The sequence below is a fragment of the Nilaparvata lugens genome, chromosome 5, assembly GCF_014356525.2.
Source record: "Nilaparvata lugens isolate BPH chromosome 5, ASM1435652v1, whole genome shotgun sequence".
In the NCBI taxonomy this organism is placed as follows: Eukaryota; Metazoa; Arthropoda; class Insecta; order Hemiptera; family Delphacidae; genus Nilaparvata; species Nilaparvata lugens.
In genome coordinates this window covers 48,678,572-48,702,253 of record NC_052508.1, presented here as the reverse complement: position 1 = coordinate 48,702,253, position 23,682 = coordinate 48,678,572, and the positions used below count along the sequence as shown (strand labels likewise).

Here is a 23,682-nt window from a genome sequence, read left to right as displayed (position 1 = left end):
GATAACAAATTACCTTGCATTTGACCTGTTGGTTTCTATGTATCCAATTGTTGGTGGTAGTATTACTTAAATGGGGAATTAAGATTACAGGACATCGAAAAAGTATACGGCTGTTAACCAAAGAGAGAGAGAGAGATTCATATTTATTTACTTATCATGAACAGTAATACATAGGCTACTATATAGGCAACTGTTTTACAATACAATCAGGAACAAAAACAATTACAAAATAGCAAATAGACTGAATAGCACTGTCTTTTGAGAAAATAATCAAAATAACACATCAGAATATTTTACCAAAGATCATGATAACCAGTACAGAAATAGACTTCAAATCAATATTTCAGTCGATCTCACAAAGTACATTATTAGTAGTTGCTTTATATTAAAGATGATTTAACCGGCAAACTCCAATTTTGACCAAAATTAAATTATGGTAACTGGGGTGGTTATTATCTTTTATTAAATATATCTATTGTTTTTTAGAGCTACTTGATTCTAATAATATTGGAAAGTAGCAATGATAATTTTGTAGAGAGAAACGTGTTTAATATTGATAATGCTAACTATCATTGTAACGTATGGTTGAATTGCAGGATCGATGAGCTGGTCGAAAAAAGGAAGCCAAGTGTGGGGTGTTGCAAGAACCTTGTCGTCGAGGATAAGTTGACGCCTTCCCATGCTGGCATCACCAATCAGCAGATATACCTCTATAATAGGGCGGCCGTTGATGTAAGTTGACACTTTGAAAACCAAATCACAACTATCTTTGCGGAGTTTTAACTAATTGGCGTTAATTGGAGTCATTAATATTCGAGTGTATGAATGAAGATAGAATGCGTAACGTGATACAGTACTTCGTTTTTACTGGATGATGATGATAATGCGCAAAATTGCCCTAAGCAAACACACGATGATAATATTACTCGTATATAACTCACGGTTTCATGAGAAATTGGCATTTCATGGCATTGAATGGGCATCTTCTAAATAAAAAACTAAATTAGAAAGGGTTTTGATGGTGGGAAATCACTTACGATAAGATCCAACCTAGCCTTAATTTAGCCGCCAATGGAACTCTCCGGCATATCAGCCGAGATCGACAGTTTCTCGTGCCCTGTCTTACGTTTGGCTGGCTAAACACTTATGTTCATATCTGGGTTTGAACCACTAAAACACAGATCATTCCGTGAATTCGTTCTTTAAGAGTGCGGGTCATCTACCGCCATATTGGATTGAATGTCCCATAAGATCAATGTTATCTTTTGGAACGTTTAGCGTCGTTATTTATGGACGGAAATTTACGTATTATACATCATTGGAAACAGAATAAAATTCTTCAAAGCATGTTTTGTTTTTTTATTTTAAAACTACTTCCTATAATTAAATCAAAAATAAACTTTTCAGAGTTTTAAAATTTTTTCTAGGGTTTTGGAAGTAATATTGTGCTCTACAACCTGAGACCACGTAGACCGTTCTATCTCAAATAGATTTCCAAGGACATCCGATAACAAATTACCTTGCATTTGACCTGTTGGTTTCTATGTATCCAATTGTTGGTGGTAGTATTACGTAAATGGGGAATTAGCGCGAAACACGTAAATTTTACAGATTAACTGGACAATTAAGATTATAGGACATCGAAAAAGTATACGGCTGTTAACCAAAGAGAGAGATTCATATTTATTTACTTGTCATGAACAGTAATACATACTATATAGGCAACTGTTTTACAATACATTCAGAAACAAAAACAATTACAAAATAGCAAATAGACTGAATAGCACTGTCTATTGAGAAAATAATAAAAATAACACATCAGCATATTTTACCAAAGATCATGATAACCAGTACAGAAATAAACTTCACATCAATATTTCAGTCGATCTCACAAAGTACATTATTAGTAGTTGCTTTATATTAAAGATGATTTAACCGGTAAACTCCAATTTTGACCAAAATAAATTATGGTAACTGGGGTAGTTATTATCTGTTATTAAATATATCTATTGATTTTTAAAGCTACTTGATTCTAATAATATTGGAAAGTAGCAATGATAATTTTGTAGAGAGAAACGTGTTTAATATTGATAATGCTAACTATCATTGTAACCGTAATGGTTGAATTGCAGAGCATCGACGAGCTGGTCGAAAAAGGAAGCCGAGTGCTGTGGGTGTTGCAAGAACCTGTCGTCGAGGATAAGTTGACGCCTTCCCATGCTGGCATCACCAATCAGCAGATATACCTCTATAATAGGGCGGCCGTTGATGTAAGTTGACACTTTGAAAACCAAATCACAACTATCTTTGCGGAGTTTTAATTTACTCTAAAAAAATAATAATCTTGGAGTCATTAATATTCGAGTGTATGAATGAAGATAGAATGCGTAACGTGATACATTACTTCGTTTTTACTGGATGATGATAATGCGCAAATTTGCCCTAAGCAAACACACGATGATAATATTACTCGTATATAACTCACGGTTTCATGAAAAATTGGCATGGCGTTGGAAGGGCATCTTCTAAATAATTAATTAGAAAGGGTTTTGATAGTGGGAAATCACTTACGATAAGATCCAACCTAGCCTTAATTTAGCCGCCAATGGGACTCTCCGGCATATCAGCCGAGATCGACAGTTCTCGTGCCCTGTCTTACGTTTGGCTGGCTAAACACTTATGTTCATATCTGGGTTTGAACCGCTAAAACACGGATCATTCCATGAATTCGTTCTTTAAATAAATAAAAAGGCTTGTAGAATCATCACATCCAATTACTTTTGCCGCAGCCATCCATCTGAATTCTGTTACCTATAGTGAGGTGCACGTTATAATGGCAGTATTTGATTAGCATTAGTGTTGCTATCCTTGTCTATCATCCTTCATAGCAGATACTGCTATTCTTTTCCAGCTCTACAACGTTACCAGATCGTTTTCTAACAATGAAGAATCATGATCAATTAACAAAATATTTAATCTCAATTATAAAAATCTGGTGTGGCGCACTCACTCAACTTTCCTTGCCGTTATGAAAATTGATCACCTGACGCTAGTGTACTCGCGCATCTCAAGTCTACTATTCAAAGATATGAGACAGCTGGTGATAGGTCAATAACGCTGGAAACGAACGAGGTCTGCTATCTCTTCGTAGAAAATAATAAAAATAACACATCAGCATATTTTACCAAAGATCATGATAACCAGTACAGAAATAAACTTCACATCAATATTTCAGTCGATCTCACAAAGTACATTATTAGTAGTTGCTTTATATTAAAGATGATTTAACCGGTAAACTCCAATTTTGACCAAAATTAAATTATGGTAACTGGGGTAGTATTATCTGTTATTAAATATATCTATTGATTTTTAAAGCTACTTGATTCTAATAATATTGGAAAGTAGCAATGATAATTTTGTAGAGAGAAACGTGTTTAATATTGATAATGCTAACTATCATTGTAACCGTAATGGTTGAATTGCAGAGCATCGACGAGCTGGTCGAAAAAGGAAGCCGAGTGCTGTGGGTGTTGCAAGAACCTGTCGTCGAGGATAAGTTGACGCCTTCCCATGCTGGCATCACCAATCAGCAGATATACCTCTATAATAGGGCGGCCGTTGATGTAAGTTGACACTTTGAAAACCAAATCACAACTATCTTTGCGGAGTTTTAATTTACTCTAAAAAAAATAATAATCTTGGAGTCATTAATATTCGAGTGTATGAATGAAGATAGAATGCGTAACGTGATACATTACTTCGTTTTTACTGGATGATGATAATGCGCAAATTTGCCCTAAGCAAACACACGATGATAATATTACTCGTATATAACTCACGGTTTCATGAAAAATTGGCATGGCGTTGGAAGGGCATCTTCTAAATAATTAATTAGAAAGGGTTTTGATAGTGGGAAATCACTTACGATAAGATCCAACCTAGCCTTAATTTAGCCGCCAATGGGACTCTCCGGCATATCAGCCGAGATCGACAGTTCTCGTGCCCTGTCTTACGTTTGGCTGGCTAAACACTTATGTTCATATCTGGGTTTGAACCGCTAAAACACGGATCATTCCATGAATTCGTTCTTTAAATAAATAAAAAGGCTTGTAGAATCATCACATCCAATTACTTTTGCCGCAGCCATCCATCTGAATTCTGTTACCTATAGTGAGGTGCACGTTATAATGGCAGTATTTGATTAGCATAGTGTTGCTATCCTTGTCTATCATCCTTCATAGCAGATACTGCTATTCTTTTCCAGCTCTACAACGTTACCAGATCGTTTTCTAACAATGAAGAATCATGATCAATTAACAAAATATTTAATCTCAATTATAAAAATCTGGTGTGGCGCACTCACTCAACTTTCCTTGCCGTTATGAAAATTGATCACCTGACGCTAGTGTACTCGCGCATCTCAAGTCTACTATTCAAAGATATGAGACAGCTGGTGATAGGTCAATAACGCTGTTAACCAAAGAGAGAGATTCATATTTATTTACTTGTCATGAACAGTAATACATACTATATAGGCAACTGTTTTACAATACATTCAGAAACAAAAACATTACAAAATAGCAAATAGACTGAATAGCACTGTCTATTGAGAAAATAATAAAAATAACACATCAGCATATTTTACCAAAGATCATGATAACCAGTACAGAAATAAACTTCACATCAATATTTCAGTCGATCTCACAAAGTACATTATTAGTAGTTGCTTTATATTAAAGATGATTTAACCGGTAAACTCCAATTTTGACCAAAATTAAATTATGGTAACTGGGGTAGTTATTATCTGTTATTAAATATATCTATTGATTTTTAAAGCTACTTGATTCTAATAATATTGGAAAGTAGCAATGATAATTTTGTAGAGAGAAACGTGTTTAATATTGATAATGCTAACTATCATTGTAACCGTAATGGTTGAATTGCAGAGCATCGACGAGCTGGTCGAAAAAGGAAGCCGAGTGCTGTGGGTGTTGCAAGAACCTGTCGTCGAGGATAAGTTGACGCCCCATGCTGGCATCACCAATCAGCAGATATACCTCTATAATAGGGCGGCCGTTGATGTAAGTTGACACTTTGAAAACCAAATCACAACTATCTTTGCGGAGTTTTAATTTACTCTAAAAAAAATAATAATCTTGGAGTCATTAATATTCGAGTGTATGAATGAAGATAGAATGCGTAACGTGATACATTACTTCGTTTTTACTGGATGATGATAATGCGCAAATTTGCCCTAAGCAAACACACGATGATAATATTACTCGTATATAACTCACGGTTTCATGAAAATTGGCATGGCGTTGGAAGGGCATCTTCTAAATAATTAATTAGAAAGGGTTTTGATAGTGGGAAATCACTTACGATAAGATCCAACCTAGCCTTAATTTAGCCGCCAATGGACTCTCCGGCATATCAGCCGAGATCGACAGTTCTCGTGCCCTGTCTTACGTTTGGCTGGCTAAACACTTATGTTCATATCTGGGTTTGAACCGCTAAAACACGGATCATTCCATGAATTCGTTCTTTAAATAAATAAAAAGGCTTGTAGAATCATCACATCCAATTACTTTTGCCGCAGCCATCCATCTGAATTCTGTTACCTATAGTGAGGTGCACGTTATAATGGCAGTATTTGATTAGCATTAGTGTTGCTATCCTTGTCTATCATCCTTCATAGCAGATACTGCTATTCTTTTCCAGCTCTACAACGTTACCAGATCGTTTTCTAACAATGAAGAATCATGATCAATTAACAAAATATTTAATCTCAATTATAAAAATCTGGTGTGGCGCACTCACTCAACTTTCCTTGCCGTTATGAAAATTGATCACCTGACGCTAGTGTACTCGCGCATCTCAAGTCTACTATTCAAAGATATGAGACAGCTGGTGATAGGTCAATAACGCTGGAAACGAACGAGGTCTGCTATCTCTTCGTAGTGAATGATTAATAGAACCAACAGTTGCCAACAGTTTGCAATTTAATAATCACATTTTCTCGGATTTCAAGCTTATTTTCAATTCTAGGTGGAAATGTTACTGGACATTAATTGCAGAGATTTCCATGCTCAATCTTTTCCACTTGAATTTTTTGTTTAAATTGTATATGAAGGCTGATAATCGAGAATCTAAAATCAAACTTTGCATATATGTGGCAAAGCTCCTGAATTTTTACAGGTATAGGACTTGTTGCAGTTGATAGAGCTTATCAATGACTATACCAGGTATAAATTTGATCAAAATCGTTGGAGCCGTTTTCGAGAAAATCGCAAAAAACCCTGTTTTTGACAACATTTTCGCTATTTTAGCCGCCATCTTGGATTGCATTTGTCGGATCCTTATAGTGTAATGACCTTACGTTCCAAATTTCAAGTCATTCCGTTAACTGGGAGATGAGATATCGTGTACACAGACGCACATACACTCATACACACACACACACACACACACACACACACACCACACACACACCACACACACACACACACACACACCACACACACACCACACACACACACACACACACGAAATTAATTCCAAACACGCTAAAATTTGTCGTGCAATGATAATGACAGCTTAAATACAGAAAGTTGACCTTCTAGCCCTTGAGATTTTTAAAGGGAGCCTCAAAAACCACGTATTTTTCAGGTTCTTTGAGATTAAAGCCAAATTGAGTCATCGGACAGAAGAATTCACTCCCACAATTTTTTAGGTAATATAATAAAATTTCAAATAAAATTGAATAATTCGGAGCTCTCTATCTTCATTGAGTGCTGAGTTACAATTTTAAAAAAAAGAGTCAAATTTTCGAGTCAAGTTTTTGATCGACTATATCTTCCAATTTCAAAAATTTAAATTTATGCTTCAAAATCCTTTTTGGCGTAAGTAATATTGTGCTCTACAACCTGAGACCACGTAGACCGTTCTATCTCAAATAGATTTCCAAGGACATCCGATAACAAATTACCTTGCATTTGACCTGTTGGTTTCTATGTATCCAATTGTTGGTGGTAGTATTACGTAAATGGGGAATTAGCGCGAAACACGTAAATTTTACAGATTAACTGGACAATTAAGATTATAGGACATCGAAAAAGTATACGGCTGTTAACCAAAGAGAGAGATTCATATTTATTTACTTGTCATGAACAGTAATACATACTATATAGGCAACTGTTTTACAATACATTCAGAAACAAAAACAATTACAAAATAGCAAATAGACTGAATAGCACTGTCTATTGAGAAAATAATAAAAATAACACATCAGCATATTTTACCAAAGATCATGATAACCAGTACAGAAATAAACTTCACATCAATATTTCAGTCGATCTCACAAAGTACATTATTAGTAGTTGCTTTATATTAAAGATGATTTAACCGGTAAACTCCAATTTTGACCAAAATTAAATTATGGTAACTGGGGTAGTTATTATCTGTTATTAAATATATCTATTGATTTTTAAAGCTACTTGATTCTAATAATATTGGAAAGTAGCAATGATAATTTTGTAGAGAGAAACGTGTTTAATATTGATAATGCTAACTATCATTGTAACCGTAATGGTTGAATTGCAGAGCATCGACGAGCTGGTCGAAAAAGGAAGCCGAGTGCTGTGGGTGTTGCAAGAACCTGTCGTCGAGGATAAGTTGACGCCTTCCCATGCTGGCATCACCAATCAGCAGATATACCTCTATAATAGGGCGGCCGTTGATGTAAGTTGACACTTTGAAAACCAAATCACAACTATCTTTGCGGAGTTTTAATTTACTCTAAAAAAAATAATAATCTTGGAGTCATTAATATTCGAGTGTATGAATGAAGATAGAATGCGTAACGTGATACATTACTTCGTTTTTACTGGATGATGATAATGCGCAAATTTGCCCTAAGCAAACACACGATGATAATATTACTCGTATATAACTCACGGTTTCATGAAAATTGGCATGGCGTTGGAAGGGCATCTTCTAAATAATTAATTAGAAAGGGTTTTGATAGTGGGAAATCACTTACGATAAGATCCAACCTAGCCTTAATTTAGCCGCCAATGGACTCTCCGGCATATCAGCCGAGATCGACAGTTCTCGTGCCCTGTCTTACGTTTGGCTGGCTAAACACTTATGTTCATATCTGGGTTTGAACCGCTAAAACACGGATCATTCCATGAATTCGTTCTTTAAATAAATAAAAAGGCTTGTAGAATCATCACATCCAATTACTTTTGCCGCAGCCATCCATCTGAATTCTGTTACCTATAGTGAGGTGCACGTTATAATGGCAGTATTTGATTAGCATTAGTGTTGCTATCCTTGTCTATCATCCTTCATAGCAGATACTGCTATTCTTTTCCAGCTCTACAACGTTACCAGATCGTTTTCTAACAATGAAGAATCATGATCAATTAACAAAATATTTAATCTCAATTATAAAAATCTGGTGTGGCGCACTCACTCAACTTTCCTTGCCGTTATGAAAATTGATCACCTGACGCTAGTGTACTCGCGCATCTCAAGTCTACTATTCAAAGATATGAGACAGCTGGTGATAGGTCAATAACGCTGGAAACGAACGAGGTCTGCTATCTCTTCGTAGTGAATGATTTAACAGCACCAATCGGGCCCACAACTAAACTTACCGTTTTTAGCTATTGGAGACATAAATAAGCTCTTTCTGACGAATGTGCAACGAAATCATGTTTCTAATTGGGTGTTCTTAGTTTTATGGGAGTTATAGTTTACTTTGATATCTGTGCAACGGAAAGTGAATTTATGGCTTCGTAAATGAGTTAACTGCCTGTTTTTAACTTTATGTGATGACTCTGCAACCAGGCATTAAATTACTAAAGCACGGGACAAGAGTAGCCTCCACTAAGTTATCTACAGCGGGAACGCTGTGTTCCAAGATGTTGATCCTGTTAGGTTTTATATGAATATAATATAAGTACATATTTTCTGGTCTATTGTATCACTCTTGACTATTTCCTATACTCTCCAATAGTCACCAGGAAGAAAATTTAAAGAGATAAACAATTGCAGGTGCTACGCTACAGTCGCGCGAAGGTGTGGTCGAGCTCGCGACTGCTGGTGTCGGGGCTGGTGGACGAGATGGTGGATGGCTACCACCTGGGCGCATCGCACCTGCGCCACAACACACAGCTGCTGCTCAACGCCTACTGCAACGACCACATGAACTACAACGATGGCACCTGTTGCGCCAGCGCCGAGACATACACCACCCTACAGATGCTCACCTTTGCCGTATTTGGCGTCTGGTAAACACATTCACTTCACATTCAACTGAATAATAAGACATGTATTGTAGTATCGCATATAAAATGGCATAATTGTTTAATTAATTAAAAGTGGAATCATAACCTCATTTCGGACTTTTAAATTATTATCTTAATTTTGGGAGAGAAATAGTACAAGGAGTATCCTTAGTTTTCTCTCCCATTCAATGCTTCTTGTAAAAAATATAATTATAATAATAATAATAATCACACAAAAATTCATCACAAAATCAATTAATAAAGTCTGGTTTTCATGGTTAGTGGTAGAGTAGTAGAGTGGTAGTGGTAGAGTTCCCTGGGCAAGTACTAACTACAGGGTGGCCACCTACCGGGAAAACCGGGAGAACCTTGAATTCCTCATGATTGTACTAACCAGGAAAAATACCGTGAATTTCTCATGAATTTTCCCAATTACTCATGATTTTTTTATAAATATGAATTAATTTAGTAAAGAAGTGTACAGTAACAATAAACTCAAATAAAAAATAGCACTTGATGGCTAGCAATAATATTATTGGCAATGTTTTCAAACTAGCCTACATATCCTGAAAAATATCTAAAAACATCGGCTATGGTACTGTACATATATATATATATTATGGCTTCATCAGTAAAAGTATGACTCAGAATACATAAAAAATGTTCAAATGTACTTTGACACTGTAGTCTATTTTTGTGAGGAATTTTTCGTTTTTTAACTACTGAGCTTTGAAAATGGACCCTGTCCGAAAGCACTCCACACACATGAGTAGTTTAAAAGAACGTACTAATTCCTCACAAAAATAGACTATAGTGTCAAAATGTATCAATATATTTGGAAATTTAAATACGCTATTCGCAATTCGTCATAGAAGAACAAACTGAAGATTTCCTTCAATGTTGTTTTCCATCACGAACTGCTTATTATTAAATCACTTAATAATAATATGTGACAACTGTTGTCACAGTGAGTGATTAATTTATTTATTGTGGAATATCTGACTGCTAGTCGTTTTTTCTAATAGCAAAAAGTGAAGATTTCCATAATAAATTCTTTACGAATGTATCTTGTTCCTCAAATACCTGGAAAATTTTAAATTTTACTCTGGAAAATCGGGAATTACTCATGAATTTTTCTTTTTAAAATGGGTGGCCACCTTGTGACTATCTTGTGAACTCTCCTAATGAAAACGTTCATGGTAGAGTAGAGTCATGGTAGAGTACTAGTTTCAATAGAGTAGATTGGGATAGCACCGTGGGATAGTACTCTACCACTTGCCTTCCCCCATCATCGCTTCTCACACTACTCTATCACTACTATGCTAATGAAAATAGTCTCAAGCTATTAGAGTAGAGTAGAGTAGTTTTTAGTTCAAAATTTTAATATATTTTGTCTTAATCAAAGATTTTGTACTTTTATATATTTTCGACTATCGATCTTTTCGATCTCTGGACTATTGCGCGGCGTAGGAACAACATGTATTCATTTTTTGTGACTATAAAGCCTGGTTTCCACTAATAGAGTAGTTTTTAGGTTAGTTCTGTTCACTAGACAACACACTTTACCTACAATTTCAATTGTGAAAACAGTTACTCGACCAAGTACGTAGAGTAGAGTTAGTATGCCAGTTTCTTGACCACTAACTCTACTATTGAAAACCAGGCTTAATTGAGCGTGAATCAATAGTTTCAAACCCATATCTGTTCCTTTTACAAAGTTTTATATTTTATATAGTCCAAGTAATTCTAATATTTATCTCGAAACTCGGAATTTTTTTACTCCAAATAATTATATAGGTATAGCCTAATACTGAAAATTTTGAATGAAAGTTAATTATCTATTTCATTTCTCAATCACAACATCAAATTAAAGATTGGGAGAGAATCAACAGGGTAAACTCGAAACTGTTTCCTTCTCTAATTTTTATAATAAAATAGTCCAAATGAGGTTATGAAAACATTTCTTATAATTAGAAGAGTAAAGATGTGAGGTATTAAGGTGCGTACAGATTTATGCGCCACGAAAACGCGTCCTTCAATTTTCATCAGCTGATGCTATTCTCATTATGACTGTACACCACATCAGCTGATGGAAAGTAAAATGCAAGTGTTAGTGGCGCATAAGTATGTACAACATGTCTCCCGGCTACATAGGCCAAAGATGTTATTGACTCTTTGAATGTTTTTAATTTTTTTATTGGCCTATGAGTGCATATGCATATAATAATAATAATAATAATAATAAGTATGTACGCACCTTAACACTTGAAAATGCATTAATAAATTAGAAACTATTCACTTTATCTCTTTTCTGTATAGGGCTACTTGTAATATAAATATAAAGAAATAAAAATCTCAGTACCCTTTTTTGAAATATTTTATCACAACATGTTTCGGACATTTATGCCATTTTCAAGTGATTGAATTAAAATCAATCACTTTAATTCATATCACTTGAAAATGGCATAAATATCCGAAACATGTTGTGATAAAATATTTCAAAAAAAAGGTACTGAGATGTTTATTTCTTTATACTATTCACTTTGTCTGTTCCGGAAAGGTATATGTACCTGCATCCCTCGAGCGTCACTCCTGACGACGTTAGGAAATCTTCAGTTTCGAAACCGTTAACCAATTTTAATAGTTCATCTTTTGAGACTTCAGATCCATCTGTTTTTGACCAAACATTTCCATCCAGCGATGGCTGCTTTTGTAACACACTTTGTTGCTACTAGTTGCGTATAAACATAATCCTGCCAGCTCATTGTGCACTATACTTGATAATTTCTTTGGCACTCACAATCAGAACAGAACAACCACCAACTTCTCGCGATCACTACTCGGCAAAACCGGAGTACATTGTGTAAAAACGTAGAAACTATTCATAAATAGACTATGTTAAGATGATTTGTAATTATGTAATCAGAAATTCCCAGAAGTAATCAGAAGTAGCTGCATGAGAGTATGGGTAATATAATGATATGTATGTGACAGTAGGTAGTGCCATAGAGAAACAATAGCGTAAGTAGATATCCCATGGTATAGGGCGTTTATGTCGCAACTTTTACTGTTATCCCAAGCCGATAGTTCACGTAGTTCTTTCCCATAAAGCTGTGTGACGCTGATAGTCTCTCAAATTGTGCCGTTCATACACTCTCACCCTAACAAAACAGTAAAAACTGACAATAATCGACATTAATCGGCTTGAGATAACAGCAAAAATTGCGACATAAATTCCCTATACCATGGGATATCTACTTACGCTATTTTTTTCTCTATGAAAATGCATTCAATTATTGGGGCAATTACATTAGTTTAGCAATAACCAGGTTCAGAAATTGGAATGTGTATTTTTCTGAGTTGGGAATCGCTTATGGACTTCATAACATGGGAAGTCCATTTCTAAGGTTGCTATCGAGGTCATGTTTCGAGTATTGTTAGTATATTCTTCAACTTTCCATCCGCCTTACTCTATTCTGAAAACATTTAAAATTTCAAAACTTTTTTGAAGTCTTATTAATTTTCAAATTCTTTGCTTGATAATATTTTTAATTTGTGCTTCATTTTTGTATATTTCTTTTCCATACTCAAAGTGAAACCTTTTTTTAATTTCAGTCCATATTTATAAATGTCATTATTTCTGATTCAGTTCAAGTAAAAATAACAAATGTTATTATAAGGGATGTTGTAAGCGATTTCGTTATAAAAGTCATTCTGCAACTCACTGTCAATATACTGGGTTCTTCTCTGTTGGCAGTGCACAAAGATTTGCAGCTTTATATTGTATCCTATAGTACAATTTATGTCAAATAATTTATTCATATTTGATTTTTTTCAGTACAATACTGGGAATTGTGATTGCTCTAAGAAGGTATCAGTTTCAAAGAATGAGAGATCCGCCATCTCCTGCATATAAACTAATCACCTCTCTCGCAAAACTTGGTGTCATTCTGGCCTATTTCTACTTGTGTGATAGGTAAGGCATTTGTCAAAATAAATCCCTTGTCATAGCATAATAATTGGTCATAATGTGGACATAATGAGCCTAATATTGTACATGGAATTTTTTTACTAGCATTTAAACTACTGCGCATGATCGATGATTTATTCTTTTCACACATATCGTTTGATTGAGCCATTGCGGGTCTTATTTCAATGTATATTCTGTACAATTATGTAATTCCGTGAGTATTTTTTAAATGAATACCAAGTATTCATATATTCATAAATTCAAAATAATTCGCCTTGTCTATTAAAGATTGATTTTTGTAGTCAGATATCATAATAAAACTTTAATACAATGATAATTTATTCATTTCTCAAAAATTAAGCTGATGAGTTTTTCTAATTTTATTTTAATTAATCAGTAAGTTTACTTATGTTTTTCTTTTGCAGAACAAATTTCTTCATGAAAGAAAACAAATACTATTCGCCAGTTAGCTTCTGGCTGCCTATTGGATATGTTTTCGCACTGGGCCTATTTTTCACTGAAGACAGTCGCTACACTAAAATCTTGCATAGGGAACAAACTGATGAGTGGAAGGGTGAGTATTGTGCTGATTAGTATTTTGAATAACTAATATTAGTATTAGAAAAAATATTTTACCTTAGAACTCCGATGTCTTGTTATAGCTGACACAAGAATCACTTGATACAGCTTACTCATTTTGAATGCAGTACTCTTGAACTTACTGGTACATACGATTCAATGTTAAACAAACTGTGTTTTTCCCATCACAGAAACTCTTACGAATTTTCTTCTTGACTCCTTGAGCTATTTTCGAATATAACTGTACTTCAGTTTAAAGTTAGTGTAGTTTAGTAATTTAAAATACTAATTTAAATTTGACCTCCGTTGGGGTGAAAATAAACTATATTTATTTGGTTTGATGTGCAGGAGATGCCTGTCCGCTAGGCTATCTGGATAAATTTTAATTTTTTAATTGATCTTAATGTTTATTTACACCTCGGATACTTAGGTTTGATTTATATTGTTCACTGCAATAAAACTTGCTATCCTTTTGTAAATTAAAAAGCTAATCTAGATCCTGCGTAATCACTCAAGACTTTCTGCGGCCATAAAAACGTTGTCTGTGTACTAATTATTAAACCTGGACTTACTTGAATTTTCCTTTTTACTTTGTTTGAAAATATTTTATTTTTAAAAAGCTTGTCTAAATCTGTCTAATCATCAGACCTGCTTGTCATAAAAACATTGACTGCCCACTACAATTAAACCTGTACTTGCCTGAATTCACCTTTTTAGGTTTTCTAACTACACCCATTTCTTCAATTTCAGGATGGATGCAATTGGTAATTCTGATCTATCACATGACTGGTGCTAGTAGTAATCTACAGATATACAACCACGTGCAAATACTGGTGTCAGCCTACTTATTTCTAACCGGCTATGGCCATTTCTATTACTTATGGCATCGAGCCGATGGTGGAGTGGTCAGATTTTTTCAGGTAAATTCAATCTATAATCTAATATAAATTTTTGGGGATTTTTTCAGTAAAAAAATTGTCTTAAATTATTGTAGTGAAACAATTACATAGAAAAGATAGCATATGTTGAATGAAGTCCGTTTTTGTCCATACACTTTTGTAAACAATGTGAGAAGTCTATACTTCTCTGAAGCATTGCACATGGCATCGTTCGAATTTATTGTGTTAAGTTTCTTGTATCTTGTGTTGGCTTTAAGTGCACGTGCTCTTTTTATATGTACATGTGCTTTTAGCTTACTTACTTACTCCTTGGCGCTACAGCTCATTCAGAGCCTTGACCTCCTTCAAAAAGCCTCTCCATTCGTCTTTATCGGCAGCCTTACGTCTCCATCCCCTGACACCCAGCTTCCTAATATCGTCCTTCACATCCTCCAGCCAACGCTTTCTCGTATGTTCTCTCAGCCTTCTCCCTCCTGGGTTGTTCCTGAAGACCTTTTTTACTTTCCTTGCCCTATTACCATAGGTAAGGAAAGTATTGCTTTCCAAAAAAAATTAAGGTACCCTAATTTCAAGTTTTCTATACGTTTCAAGGTCCCCTGAGTCCAAAAACATGATTTTTGGGTGTTGGTCTGTGTGTGTATGTGTGTATGTCTGTGAACACGATAACTCCATTCCTAATCAACCGATTGACTTCAAATTTTAAACTTAAGGTCCTTATACCATGAGGATCCGACATTAAGAAATTCAATAAAAATCAATTCAAAATGGCGGAAAAAATGGCGGATGATTACTATAAAACCACGTTTTTCATGGTTTCCTCAAAAAACGGCTCTAACGATTTTCTTCAAATTTATACCATGGATAGCTATTTATAAGCCCTATCAACTGACATGAGTCTCATTTCTGGGAAAATTGCAGGAGCTCCGTAATATTCTAGAGAAAAATGGCGTATAATTATCAAAAAACCATGTTTTTCACGATTTTCTCAAAAATAACTTGACCGATTTTTTTTCAAATTCATACCCTGTATAGTTATTTATCAGCATGAGTCTCCCTTCTGGGAAACTAATGGGGGCTCCATCCCATCCTTGAGAAATGGACTTTGTAACCTCCTTCTCGTGTATGAGGTAGGTAGGTAGAGCAGTTCATAAAAAGAACACATAGTCGAGATATTTCATCTGTAGAACAGCTGTTTTGACGACTTTTAAAAAAAATCATCGAATTTCACAATTTACACAAAGGAAAAAGTACTCTGAAAACAATTATATATACACATATACAGATGTCTGATCGTAGTTTCAAATATGTTGCCGCCAATCCCCTAAATTATTCTCGTTTAAGAATGGGGCTTACAAGGAAAGTTGTGTGAGAGTACCACACCAGATTTTTACAATATTCTTTAGTCACTCATCCTCTCAACGTGTCCCAGCCAACTCAAACGCCTCCGTTTTATCTCGTCAACAATTTGACATTTCTGGTACAGATCACGCAGCTCTTGGTTTAATCATGTGCTTTTAACTAGACAATGAAAAATAGTCACGAGATGACAGTTTCGGTAAAAGAAGATTTCATTCCACATATCCCAGGAACGACATATGGCGTCCAGGGAATTACCATAGTTTCTCTCGATGTACGGCATGTTAGAATCATACAGTATTAAGGTTGCTAATTCATTCTCTCAATTGCGGCTGAAAAAATCTAACAGTATTGTTACATAATGATCATTATTTGACAGTGACGTTTTCTCAAAAAAGTAAGGGTTAATAATGAAGCTTCGAACAATGCCACACAAAACAGACTATTATCCGCCATTGCTGCAAAACTAGCAATTACAAACGAAAACTCACACTATTTTTCCCCCAACGTCTCCTCCACAGCGGATAAGGCAAGTCTACCCCTTGCACGGCACCCTGTTATCAACTTCTCACAACGTCTTTAGGAGTGTTTGGATAGGAATGGGCGCCATTTATAATTTTTTTTTCGTACATAATCATTTTTACTACATGTTTTCCTCTAATAAATTATTAATAGGACAACATTTGAGGTAACACACACTAGAAAAAACTAGAACAATAAATTCTGGGTTTCGTGCAAAAATGAGTTATCAACTACTATTTAAGATTATCCATACTTTATTGATCAACTCTGTGTAATGTCAAATACTACAGATAATAGTTATTCTATTGCTACTGTTATTCTACTATATAATATACACCCTGACTATAGATTTACAAAATATAAAAATCGCTCTCGAATATTTTCTTTCCTTTACACAATATTTTTTGAATTTATTATCTTTTGATGTAAATAAGATAATATAAAATAATGATCAACTTCCAATGTCCACTCAAAATTTAATTTAGTTATATTTGATAAATTCAAAACTTATGAGATAATCTTATAACAAAATAGACATCCAGCCGAGATTCGAACTAGGGATTTTTGCTAAGCAATCCAGTAATCTAACCAATAATTGATCACAGAGATTCTTTATTGTAATATAAAATTTGGTGTATTAAAAATCATGGCGAATTTTGAAGTTTGTAGGATATTGCTAGTTTTTCTCACATCTAACCATGTGATTTTTTGTATAAAACGCTTCAATCTACTAAAAATTATGAACTTTTAAAATTAAGTTAATAATATTGTGAAAACTCTAGAAATAAAATTCAAATTCGGGCTTTAAGACGCATAAATTCCGTATTGGAGGAAACTGTATGCAAATTTTTGAGTTTCAAATCATTGCCTTTTTCTTTAAGGTCGAGCCACAGATTTGACTACATATTGAAAGAAATACAATTTCAAAAACGTGCAAAGACTGTCATATCGTTTCTTATAGATAACATAGATATTTCCCATTCAACCAATGTTGACAGTTTGAAGTGAATCTGATAGTAGCAACAATCCTTTCATTCAATATTCCACCTCCTTCATCAAATATTGTATTCTAGAAGTCATGTATATAAATATGGCAAGTAAATATAGTGATACTGCTATTTGTTAGGTAATGTTCAGACTGAACATGCTGGCGGTTTGTCTGTGCCTGTGCATGAACCGGCCCTACCAGTTCTACACGTTCACACCTTTGGCCTCGTTCTGGGTGATGATGATCTACCTGGTGCTGTGTGGCCCGCCGCGCGTCTCGGCCACCTCCACCGACGCCAACCCCCTCCACTATCTCTATCTCATTCTCAAAATGGTTGTGCTCTTCAGTCTCGTCGTCATGCTCTACATGTCAGAGGTAACGTCTTTTTCAGTTCAATGCTCTATCACGAGTTTTTTCTATCATTTTATCTTGTATTTCTGTGTCTTTTAGAACTAGTCCCATTACAACTCAGGCTGATAATATTTTCACTAATTTTTCATTTTTACTGTACCGGATACGTACACTGATACTGATATGTGGGAAACAGCCTTGAATTATGGGAACGATTGTTCGATCACCTCATTTCATCACCCAAGCACAGGCGAAAACTCATGTGGGCATCATCCAGAGATAAATAACGGTGGCCACTAACAACAGGACAAGTGTGTACACACATGCTCGTCATGCATGTTGTGTCATCAACGAGAGACTTCCAACAAAAAACAGCTGTTTGACAGCAGCTTCCAACATAAAATAAACTTCAGATACTGTTGTTGGTGAGATTTTGTGATATACAGAGTGAGTCATACGTATGGGAACCCTACAATAAGTTGGAGACTGTTGTAGATATAATACTGTAACTTTCAGGATAAGTTATTAGTCAAATACTCTACCTTTTGACGTACAACTAAATTTCAACCCCTCATAAGGGGGCTACTTAGGGGTTGTAACTCGAATATTTTAAATGTAAACACCCATTCTGTGGTACATCATTTTAAATCCCTTTTTGAAACAAGACAGATGGCATCGATAAAAATGCTCTATGATACTTGTATCCAAAATGGCGGCTTATTGAAGTTTTAGTTTTTAAAGAAATGAGGGGTTGTAACTCAAATGTTTTGAACGTTAACACACATTGTGTGATACATCATTTAAAGGCCTTCTAAAAACTAGAAAGATGACATCAATAAATTGCTCTATGAAAACATCCCCCCTGTGTTTTCATTATGGATATACAGAGTGAGTCATATGTATGGGAACCCTTCAATAAGTTGGAGACTGTAGTAGATATAATACTGTAACTTTCAGGATAAGTTATTGGTCAAATACTAAACTTTTGATGTACAACTGAATTTCAACCCCTCATAAGGGGGTGACTTAGGGGTTGTAACTGGAATATTTTAAATGTAAACACCCATTGTGTGGTACATCACTTAAAAGTCCTTTTTAAAAAAAGAAAGATGGAATCGATAAAAATGCTCTATGATACTTGTATCCAAAATGGCGGCTGATTGAAGTTTTAGTTTTTAAAGAAATGAGGGGTTGTAACTGTAATGTTTTGAACGTTAACACCCTTTGTGTGATACATCATTTTAAATGCCTTTTTGAAACAAGACAGATGGCATCGATAAAAATGCTCTATGATTCTTTTATCCAAAATGGCGGCTGAATGAAGTTTTAGTTTTTAAAGAAATGAGGGGTTGTAACTCAAATGTTTTGAACGTTAACACCCTTTGTGTGATACATAATTTTAAATGCCTTTTTGAAACAAGACAGATGGCATCGATAAAAATGCTCTATGATTCTTTTATCCAAAATGGCGGCTGATTGAAGTTTTAGTTTTTAAAGAAATGAGGGGTTGTAACTCAAATGTTTTGAACGTTAACACCTATTGTGTGGTACATCATTTTAAATGCCTTTTTGAAACAAGAGAGATGGCATCGATAAAAATGCTCTATGATACTTGTATCCAAAATGGCGGCTGATTGAAGTTTTAGTTTTTAAAGAAATGAGGGGTTGTAACTGTAATGTTTTGAACGTTAACACCCTTTGTGTGATACATAATTTTAAATGCCTTTTTGAAACAAGACAGATGGCATCGATAAAAATGCTCTATGATACTTGTAAGTTATCCAAAATGGCGGCTGAATGAAGTTTTAGTTTTTAAAGAAATGAGGGGTTGTAACTCAAATGTTTTGAACGTTAACACCTATTGTGTGATACATCATTTAAAGGCCTTCTCAAAACTAGAAAGATGACATCAATAAAAATGCTCTATGATTCTTTTATCCAAAATGGCGGCTGATTAAAATTTATCAATTATTTATTTAAAAACTCAAACTTCAATCAGCCGCCGTTTTGAATAAAAGTATCATAGAGCATTTTTATTGATGTCATCTTTCTAGTTCTGAGAAGGCCTTCAAAATGATGTACCACACAATGGGTGTTTACATTTAAAATATTCCAGTTACAACCCCTAAGTCACCCCCTTATGAGGGGTTGAAATTCAGTTGTACGTCAAAAGTTTAGTATTTGACCAATAACTTATCCTGAAAGTTACAGTATTATATCTACTACAGTCTCCAACTTATTGAAGGGTTCCCATACATATATGACTCACTCTGTATAGCCATGATGAAAACACAGGGGGGATGTTGTCAGAAATTGGTGATATACAGAGTGTTTACGAACTGCCTACTAATACTCTAGGGAATATATATCTAGATTAGTGATATTTCTGACATCATAGAATAAACAACCAATAACAATAAATAAACCACTGGTAAATTACAAATTATAATGATACAAAAATAATCTAACCTCAAATAGTGAAGAAAAAAATAAACAAAAAAATATCAAAAATACAAAAACCTAACCTCAAAAAATTTTTTTCGAAGCCTTTTGCTGTGATGACACAACAATTTATGACTAAATGTATGTACACACTTGTTATGTCGTTAGTGACAGGACAACCCTAAGAAGAACTGATAGCATGACGCTCAACTCAATCTGTTTGATAAGATTGTTATACCTGACGTGGAAACCACTCCCCAATATTAATGTTATAGCTTGTAAATTATTGATTTTAAAACATTTTCTGAATCTAGCAATGTGAATTCATGTATTATTTCTTTCATTTCAAGGTGTTCTTTGAGAAAGTATTTGTAACTAGACCTTGGAAAGCGTTATTCGTTACAACCGACGATGACATTCATGACTGGTGGTATCGATGGAAGCTGGACCGATACAGGTAAACATTGTTTTTAACAGTGTCAAAAACATGTACCTACTGTACTCAGTTCCTTGGTTGCAAAATGAAAAAAACGTGGTCCTTCTAACACACAATCACATTTATTATTAAATTCCTAGAATTTCGAACAGAATAATTTTATCATGTACTGCAACTACAATAGTGAAATGATAAGCTTACTATAGTCAAGATACAGTAAGAAGTGACACAAAAACGTCCTTCTCATTTGTTAAATCTGACATGATCATGCAAGACTGTCGATAAGTTTGTAGGTGTAGACCGGGCTTCAGGCAGCGTTGTCAGCTCTTCAGGAATGGCATCCAACTAGAAATGACTGTGAAACTCTCAAAAGCTGACTTGTGCCCGGTCCACATGTACAAACTTTAGGTCTGTCTTGCATACTCATAACAAATTTGACAAATAAGAAAGAGTAAGTTTGCAAAGTAGATTTTACATTTTGCATGATTAAAATCAAGTTTGACAAACCAGGAAAAGACTGATGGACTGTTCAATTTTCAAATAATTATCTGAATAAAACAGATGTTTCATTCAAACTTACTTGAATCGTGTGGACGCAACCATCCAATTCAGTCTTGTTTGTCAAATCTGGTGTGATCATGCAAAACTTACCTGAAGTTTGTACGTGTTAACAGAGCTGAAGTCAGCTTTTTAATTTTTCTCAGTATATTTTATTCACTTATATTCACGTATAAAAAACGCTTGTAAGCACAGCCAGCCATCTCTAGTTGCATGCCATTTCTGAAGAGCTGGCAACGCTGCCTGAAGTCCGGTCCACACCTACAAACTTATCGTCAGTCTTGCATGATCATGTCAGATTTTAAAAATAAGTTGGTGTCATTCCTGAAGAGCTGGCAACGTTGCTAATATAATTTTAAATTTTTGGAAGTTTATGTTAACAGAGATTCCAACTCTGTCTGCCGATCTCCTGAGGCTGGGGAATCACTGATCAATGAAAATGTCTATCAAAAAAGGCTGACTCCAGTTCGCGTGTTTCAGATTTGAATCGCAGATGAAAAATATTTGTTGGCTGGTATTTTGAATAGAATAGAATATTTAGAAATACGTAACAAATTTTTCGCCACACTTAGATGTAATGAGCTGGTTTACGTGCGTCATATGGAGGCCGAAAGTGATTGTTTTCCGACCAGGCCGGTAAAACTTTACGGCCCTAGGGCTGTAAAATGACCTTGAATAACAGCTGATCGTATCCGATCTCACAAATCATAGAGAGATAATCTCATAACGACTGTAATAATCTATATAATTATGTATAGTGAATCGCGGTATTATGTCTAAAATATATTTTATAAATTACTGTTTCATAATTTAATATTTATAAATAGCCTCAACAATATAATGTTGGCTGCATTGTCCATTGTCAGAAAGGTACGTATCGCTAGTATTTAAAAGTGAAGAATCGAATTTGAAATCAAAGTACAATAATTGTATCAATATTTAAAAGTAATAATAATTATTAACAATTATTGTTTCTTTTTATTATCGAATTCCACTTCTTAATGCAATACAATCAACAATAATAATAAGAAAATACAGCAGAGTTCTGAAGTTTAAGGTAAGCCTACTGGTGAAACTCATCCTTGACTGAAAATTCCTAGTAATTTTTCCGAAATTCATTATTAAAACTGTTAAATAATATTTTTCTTCAATATTAAACCATATAGAGAAAACATTAGGCCCACTCAAGATTGAATCTTCAAATGTTTTCTCTATGATTTAACTATTTTCAGAGCAATATTTTGTTGTGAAAATGCCGGCAAACCGGCTTTAAATTTGCCGCTATACACTATATTATAGTAGTAGCCTAGATACGTTACCTGACTTAATTCAGAGTGAAAATTTTATTGTGAGACAGATAATATATTAATTTTAATAATATAAGTCATGAGCCAAAGTCTGTTGTAAGTTTACGCTTTTTAGGAGTGAAGTAAACTTTAGAAGTCTAGTTTTTTACATTACAGTATTACGTGTCTGCTAAATCTTATGAGTCAGGCGCCTTCGTTCGACAAATACGCAATGGCCGAGAGCGTAAAGGCGTAATACATCAGTACTCATAATTCGGTGATTAAACATGATCAAGGTTCGAATCTCGGTCAATGACATTTTTTTTGTCGATGAATTTCGACTTTTATTAGCTATTTTTTATATTAGTTACCGTACTTACTTTTTTTTAAATTTCAATCAATTTTTTAGATATATTTTGAGTAATTTGAGACAAAACTGTGAAATATGCAATTATATTATTTTTTTTCATCACATTATTTCAAAATAGTAATGAAAATTCTATTCATCCATTTATCCATGATAAAGCTTTGCGCTTTGCGCCCGGTGCAATATCTCATGGATAAATGGATGAATTATTATTTATTTTGGAAGTATTATTTATAATACTGTATTATAATACCGATTTCGAGCCGGAAAAGTCTCATTTTCGGCCCTAGGTGCGAAATATACTATTATCGTCTACTAATATTAAGTATGTAATATCATACAAACATATAATTCATGAGTTGATAAAATTTCTGGTTGAGGTATCGGATTCAGTTGACTCAATGACATACACTTCTATTAAGTTTCCTCATCTGAGCTTAGACCTTCTAACCTATTTCAAATCTTTTTTTTTAAGTTTTTAAAATAGAGAAGCTTCACATGTTATTTAAATGGAGTTACCTTCACGCCCTAGGGAGTTTTTCTGTTTTTCCTCCCGAGAGCGAAAAAGTGACACTCAAGTATTATGTTCCAGGGAGTAAAGTAAGCACTTTAGACAGTAGGTGTAGATTTTT

At 34.5% G+C, this 23,682-nt stretch overlaps 1 protein-coding gene across 1 annotated transcript in view; it reads left to right on the top strand.

The window, feature by feature from the left end:
- LOC111047738 (N-acetylneuraminate 9-O-acetyltransferase-like) overlaps positions 1-23,682 on the top strand; it is a 42,313-nt gene that overhangs the window by 7,712 nt on the left and 10,919 nt on the right. The window contains exons 5-15 of the mRNA XM_039429515.1: positions 597-732; positions 2,133-2,270; positions 3,486-3,623; positions 4,947-5,081; positions 7,603-7,740; positions 9,064-9,299; positions 13,135-13,272; positions 13,692-13,840; positions 14,596-14,765; positions 17,749-17,985; positions 20,754-20,860. Of these exons, the coding sequence (XP_039285449.1) occupies positions 597-732; positions 2,133-2,270; positions 3,486-3,623; positions 4,947-5,081; positions 7,603-7,740; positions 9,064-9,299; positions 13,135-13,272; positions 13,692-13,840; positions 14,596-14,765; positions 17,749-17,985; positions 20,754-20,860 (1,722 nt within the window). The remainder of the gene's footprint in view (positions 1-596; positions 733-2,132; positions 2,271-3,485; positions 3,624-4,946; positions 5,082-7,602; positions 7,741-9,063; positions 9,300-13,134; positions 13,273-13,691; positions 13,841-14,595; positions 14,766-17,748; positions 17,986-20,753; positions 20,861-23,682) is intronic.